The 7567-nt window shown below is 29.9% G+C and overlaps 1 protein-coding gene across 1 annotated transcript; it reads left to right on the plus strand.

Annotated features, from left to right (window-relative positions):
* The first annotated feature begins 277 nt into the window (after positions 1–277).
* LOC139890775 (bidirectional sugar transporter SWEET17-like) lies at positions 278–7167 on the plus strand. Its single transcript, XM_071873688.1, has 6 exons — positions 278–396; positions 486–522; positions 603–813; positions 1561–1722; positions 2220–2339; positions 6812–7167. The coding sequence occupies exons 1-6, from the start codon at positions 363–365 to the stop codon at positions 6962–6964; spliced, it is 717 nt and encodes a 238-aa protein (XP_071729789.1). The 5' UTR covers positions 278–362; the 3' UTR covers positions 6965–7167.
* Positions 7168–7567: the final 400 nt, after the last annotated feature.

Below are 7567 nucleotides of genomic sequence, written 5' to 3' on the forward strand. Positions count from 1 at the left end.
TAAAATACAAAGGGAATACTTGAAATGAGACGTCCTAAAATAATAATATGGATATTTGAAGTCGGACGAAGAAGTAATTTATTTATATTTATATATAATATAAAATAATATTATATATTATATTATTATATTATATATATATATATATATATATATATATATATATATATATATATATATATATATATATATATATATATATATATATATATATATATAATATGAAATAGAAGACAAATATGAAAGCAAGTAGGGTTCTTCTATCAAAAGCAACATTACATAAATGGCTTTGTTCAAACACTACAACACCAATCTTCTTTCTTTTCTCCTCATTTCTTCTCTTTCCTACTTGATCTTTCACCATGGATAACTTGTATTTTTATGTAGGAATCATCGGTATGTTCGCCAACACAAATTGCTCTTTGCAATCTTTGAATCATCAAATCATAAGAAATTAACATAACATTTTTTAAAATATGTTTCAGGTAATATTATATCAGTCTTGATGTTTCTTTCCCCGGTGTAAGTAAAGATGTGATTTTTAATTTTTATTTCTTTAAAAGATGCACTTTATCTAAACATTGATCATTATAAATTTGCAGGAAAACATTTTGGAGAATAGTGCAGAAAAAATCAACAGAAGAGTTTGAGTGTCTTCCATATATTTGCACATTGTTGAATTCAAGTCTATGGACTTATTATGGAATTACAAAACCAGGGAGTTATCTGGTAGCAACTGTTAATGGCTTTGGGATTCTTGTAGAAATTGTATACATTTCTTTGTTCCTCATTTATGCACCTCCAACAACAAGAGTGAGTTTTTTCTTGGAAAAAAATACTTTTTTTATTGCTATATTTTCCACATAAAATAAATATAACTTATTATATGGACTTATGGGTTGCTTATGATGAATTAACTTAAAGTTTTGAACCATGTATCGTGTATGTATGTTAAGTTCACGTAAAGTGGCCCTGACAGACTCAGATATTTGTCAAAATTATTTTTTTAAATTATATTATTATGTTAGAAAATATCTCTTATTTTTTATTTTCTATTTTTATAATTTTTAAGGGTACCAATTGGCAAATGAGCATATGATAATATATATACTATCATCTTTTATCTTAAGTGAAGTTTAGATTAAAAATTATTCGATCTGTCAGTCTATCACTATATATATTTTTCGTAAATTAGTACTCTATATGTATATGTATTCTGGGTAACTAACAAATTTATATATATAAGGTAATGTATCTTTAACAGCTCTGTTATTATGTAAAATAATAATAGTCAAGGATCTTCATAGTTGCAATAAATTTATTAGTTGCACGCATCAAATTTTGTTTAATTTTACTGCTAACTTTTAAAAGTAGTTCAATATTCAATATCTTAAATGGAGACCAACAATATTGGTTGTTACTATTCAATAAGTTCTTCGGATTAATGTTACTGATCATAGTTTTTTAATTTCTTTAAGCTTTTTTATTAGAATTTTCTGACGCAACCCCACCCAAACAAGTTATAATCTTAATCTAGTTGTTATAATTACGATGATTCAGGCAAAAACTGCAAAACTTGCTGGGATTTTGGATGTGTTTGTATTTGCGGTTGCAGTTTTAGTGACACAATTTGGGATGGAAGGAGACATGAGAATTGATGTTGTTGGTTTTATGGGTGCGGCCCTTAATATTATCATGTATGCATCCCCTCTTACCGTTATGGTAAGAAATTTAAATATGTATTTATTTATTTATGATGTTTGTAAACATAATTACCTATTACACAAAAAAAATATTGTACAATTAAATAATGTCATTTCAAAGTTAATAATAAATTCCTATATTCTGAATAATACATTTATTTATGATGTGATTAATACATTATTATAATTTACAAAGTACATCTACCTAAAACATTAACGATTAATCTATTGTGTAAAATAGTTCAATGTACTAATTAAATTGAAAAACTGTTAATAATATATAATTTTAATATATAAAATAAAGTTACTACTTTAATTATCCTCTGATCCAATATGCTTAGCCATTACGATGAGTCGATGACTTTAACTATATAATTGTTATAATGACTAACATAACATACATGTAATAAATTGAAAAACCTTAAAATGAAAAGTTTGTTTAACAATGTTTGACACCTTATAAGAATTGAGATTAGCTGTTAATTAATCTAATAGATTAATAATTTAATAATGCAGAAATTAGTGGTGACAACTAAAAGCGTAGAATACATGCCATTTCTACTTTCTCTCTTTCTTTTTCTCAACGGTGGAGTTTGGACTCTTTACGCTTTTCTTGTTGATGATTGGTTCCTTGGGGTACGTATTCTTTTCTTTTTATCTCTCTCTCAATATATATATATATATATATATATATATATATATATATATATATATATATATATATATATATATATATATATATATATAAACTCTATCATGATTAATTAGTAACTAAAAATTAAACCAAAATAAAACTCCTATTAGTGGGTTTTTTAATGCTCGTTGAATTAATTCGAGCCCCACGTATATAAATGAAAGTTATCAATAAAAGAGTCATATTCTATTAATCTCGATAGCAGAATATGTAGAGTTGGTTACTGAAAATGTCAAAAAACAATTACAGGATGACTTGGATATTCCTTGTACATCTATGTAATTAAGGAGTAAGAATTATGGTACTCTTCAATCCCATGTAGTCTGAAGTCTGAACAGGATAATACATTATCCGTAGTTACCGTTCACTACACATTTTATTAGATATTCTCACACAGACTAATATAATAGTAAGTATTACTTCTCAAGTCATATAATTAGACAATTAGTGTTTAGAAGAAAAAAAATAGAACATACATAAATACTGTAGTAAATTATTATATATAAGATGATAAAGTATAAATATATTAATATATAGCACTTTGAAAATTAACACTTGGTTTGAAATAAACTTAAATTAAAGGATGAACTGTTATTTGACAGATATCGAGTATATTATTTATCTATTTCTTTTTCATTTTTTTGAAGAATATATATTTCATATTTGGAATATATGTGAACTACATCCGACAGATATTGGTAATGTAAAATTTATTACTTGTATGATATATGTATATAATAATATAAAATGTGATAGGTAGCCCCAACTATAACAAATTATTTTGGGGGTGTCCCAGTCACCCAGATATCAAAATTTTCTTGATATTTATACGTGTTTGTTGGAAGTCGTGGTCGAAAGAGTGATAAATTCATTTTATTAAGTGAAAAAAATAATACCTTTTTTATTTCAATCTTATATATATCAAGTTAGAGAAAGAACTATCTGAGTTTCACATTCCCATACTCCACATTCGATAGGGTTGCGATAGGGTTGTGTTGTTTATATATGTTTCTTTTGGGTTAGGTAATAAAACTATTACACAACATAAAGTTGTAAGCGCTCGGCTGATAGTGACATGCATCTCTTAACGAGAGGTCAGAAGTTCGATTCCGCTGAACTGCAACATTGCACTCAATGTTATCCCTACCTGAAGTATTCACCCAGATCGCCTTTCACTTAGTGCGAGGGCAGCGTAGAGGGGGTTTTACCGGCTATGCCCTCGGATTGGTCAGGATTTCTTCTAGAACAGTAGTTGAGGGCGAATTATATAACTACGGGAGATGAACTTGTGAGTTGTTAAGTCCCCTGGGTGATCCTAAACTGATGCTCAGAAGAGAGGGAGAGAAAAAAAAAAAAAAAAAAAAACTTTCACTCTAACGAGAGTTGAAAAGTTATTATTATTATTATAATTATAATTATTTAAATGATAGAAAAACTTTTGATAAATAAATCATAACCGGATAACTCTGCATTATTTAAAGATCAACGTGCAACACGAACTTTAATAGTCAATTATGAAGTTTCCATTTTTAAATGGCAATGACGACTGACACTACTTTTTTATTATGCGAGAAATACATGAGATCTGCACTATCTTTTTATTATTATATTTACACTATTATTTATTATTTTTGACAAAATATCTTTACATAAAGAGAAACATCACTGGATATACGGATAAGAGTGATATTCTTGAAAATTAAATATTAATATAAAAATTATGAGATGTTAAAATTTATAATGAGAGGATATTAACCATTGATTTAGAATTTTAAGAACATTATAATAGGCATATTTAAATAGTTGAGGGTGACAAAGCATCTATATGAATACCGTGTCTCCGCCTCTGATCGAGGGATATATAATCACAACCAAACAATTTGTCACATTTTAGATTGTTGAATCGAAGTTATGTTGAGTGTAGACAAATAATTAGGCTAGGCGTGTATCAAATAATTTTGAAAGTAACCATGGAAACACAAAATTTACTACTATTTATTTGTCATGTTATATTTTAATGTTTAGTTTTTTTTTCTTCTTCAGAATGTCAAAATTATATTAAACAACAAACAACAAACAAACGAACACCTAGCAAGGAGCTATAATAATAAAGGCATTACAACAGACATAAAAGTCATGCGTTTCAATTAAAAACTAGCTTTCCTCTAAATATAAGCAACGCAAACGTAAAAAACTTGGTAGAAAAAAAAAATATTGTATTTCGAGGTGAAATGGCCAGAAAAAAAAATCGTGGATTGTGGCTTGTGTATTCGTACTAATCATTGTTACAATTTTGTCGTAATGTCATAACAAGATGCAAAAAATTAGAAAATGAAATCAATAATTGTCCCAACAATATATAAATTAGCACGTTTGGATATCTAAAAAACTTGAGGAGGAAAACGTGGTGACGTGAATTTATTGGATGCCAGAAACAACATTTTCAATAATTCGAAAATTCAACAGATTAATAATATATGATAGTGGACCTGCCATTGTTCACATTTATGGCTATATATAAGTGCTCACAAATGGTTCCAAAATATTGGATTGGACCGTTGATCACATTAATAGTTATTGGTGGGTCGAGGTGAAATGCCCAGAAAAAAAATCGTGGGTTGTGACTTGTGTATTCGTACTAATCTTTTTTTTTTTTTTTTTTTTTTTTTTTGAACAACGATTGGGATCACCCGAGGGGGACTTTAACCACCCGTAGCGATCATCTCCCGTTTCGTCTATGCCGATGCAGCGATAAACCCCGCCCCCATCGCTGCCCGGGAAGAAACCTTGAAACCGATCCAAGGGCACGCCCAAGTAAAACCCCCATCCCCTTTACCCCCAAACAATATGGGAAAGATACTTCATGGGTGAATATTTCATGGCAGGGATGAAATTGTGTTTTTAATATGTAGTTAACGGGGGGTCGAACTCCTGACCTCCCCTAAAGGAGGCAGGCCACCAACCGCTGGACCACATCACAATTTCTTACTAATCATTTTACAATATAATTTTGCTAAATGATGAACATTAATTATAATTATTAGGACTTATGATTGTCTATTGAAATATACATATTAATTCGTACAAAAATCAATAATAATATAAGATATAAGATGACTCATCTACATATTAAAGTGATCCGATAAGGCGATAAGGTCAGAGGCAACGGTAGCATCATTAGCTCTATCGTTTTCTGCAAGACACCATTGGTACACTCCCGTTGTTGTCCATTTAGTTAAACCAAATTTCGTTTCATCTCACGAAATGTATAGTCGGAAGCTACGTGGTAAATGAGGCCAACCATTTTTAAACATGTTTTATTGTGGGTACGTATGATGGTGGTTTTCACTCTTTCGGAAGAAATATATTATAGTGGTCGCACTTAGTAGGTGTCATTAATGTGACATTTTGGTCTTTTAAAAAAAAAAATATGTTATAACTGGAAGTGGTCGAATGGATAGCTATAATAGGTACATATATGAAGTTCCCTCTAGGAAAACTATGAGTTTTAATTTAATTATTTTTGAGGTTTATAAATTTTTATGGTTACCCTTCTGATCAAATGATCAGTTGTTTTTCAGTGGAGTATGAGTAGAAGAATCTCCATGGTTGATTTTTATGATTAACGAGTAGAGGATGACCCGTACATTAGTGCGGAAAATGGTGCTGAACTATACCTTAAACCAAAAAATAAAATAAATAATGACGCGTCGGCCGAGTCGAGACCTAAAAAGGACGCGTCGGCCGAGTCGGGGACGCGTCGGTGACGCATCGGTCGTTGACCAACGTTGACTTTATTAATAATTTCTTAAATATATATTTATATATGTATAAAATAGTTGATTCTGTACCATAAATTTCTGAAATAAGAACTTGAATTTAAATACAATCAAACTTCAAACTCAATTAATGTTACCGAGTACATAATCAGTAAGGACACAGAAAAAAGAGCGGCCAAAAAAATGAAAACAAACCCTAAATTTAAAGCATATCACATCTTGACGAAAATTTGACTGATTTTGACCGTTTTCGACCAACTTTGACTATCTTTGACATACTTTGACCGAATTTTTAGCTTTGACCGTCTTTTGAGTCGTTTTCAGAAAAAACGGGACGGAGAACCCAAAAAAATGACGCATCGGCCGAGTCGGCCGACTTTTACAACACTGATATTTATAAAAAATAAATAAATATAAATATAAATATAGATATAGATATAAATTATAAATGGTTCTTATTTGTATGAAAAGGTTGAAATGGGCACGTGAATGTATATCAACTATGAAGTATTTTAGTGGTCCTAAATCTCTAAAAGTAGTAATCATATGTTTATCGTAAATGTACCTTAAATAGTACTCCGTAATATACTTGTACTAAAGTATTTGTACTAATGCTTTTGTATCAACTTAATCAGGTACCAAATGGAACAGGATTTGTGTTGGGGTTCGCACAGCTTGTAATTTATTTGATTTACAGGAAATCTAAACCGTTTAAAACAATCTCCGATGGATTGCAGCACGAGCACCTTCTCCCATCTTCCACGTCGAACGGCATAGAGTCTGTGTAACACATTCCTACATGTTATATCAGTTACAAAAAGAAATGACATTTGTGTATGTAAATTATAGTATTTCTTTATTTATGTATTGAATGATACTCTTTCAAGGGATTGAAATTTGTTTTTGAAAAGTTGTAGTACCTATTTAACTTAAAAGGTTTTGTTGATGTAGGTAATTAGCTTTTGTTGTGTGTGATTTTTCTGTATGTTACTCTCCTTTTTGGAGGTGTTTCTTTTCTTTTGTTTGGATTGATTGTTTAATAACTTTAGCTCTTAAAAAATTGTTTTGTTAAATATCTTGCAATATTGTTTATTAACTCTACATATACATACTAAAAGAGTGAAAGGTACGCAAATTTTTGCCGTTTTCCTTTAAAAAAAAACCCAAAACGGAAATCTTTCTTCCCTTAAAAGCAACCCTCCCTTCCAGTACCTTCTCCACTCATTCTTCTCTAAAATAATAAACCACAGGGACGTTGTCCCCTTCGCTAGCTCAAAGAAGAAAAAATACGACTTATATGTCGATAGGTGACATAACTGACACCTCCATCACCTAACTTCAAACCAACAAAAAATAGGGTTTCCTAATTTTGATTATTGGTTGGTGAATGT

This window comes from Rutidosis leptorrhynchoides, chromosome 2 (genome assembly GCF_046630445.1).
Source record: "Rutidosis leptorrhynchoides isolate AG116_Rl617_1_P2 chromosome 2, CSIRO_AGI_Rlap_v1, whole genome shotgun sequence".
Taxonomy (NCBI): domain Eukaryota; kingdom Viridiplantae; phylum Streptophyta; class Magnoliopsida; order Asterales; family Asteraceae; genus Rutidosis; species Rutidosis leptorrhynchoides.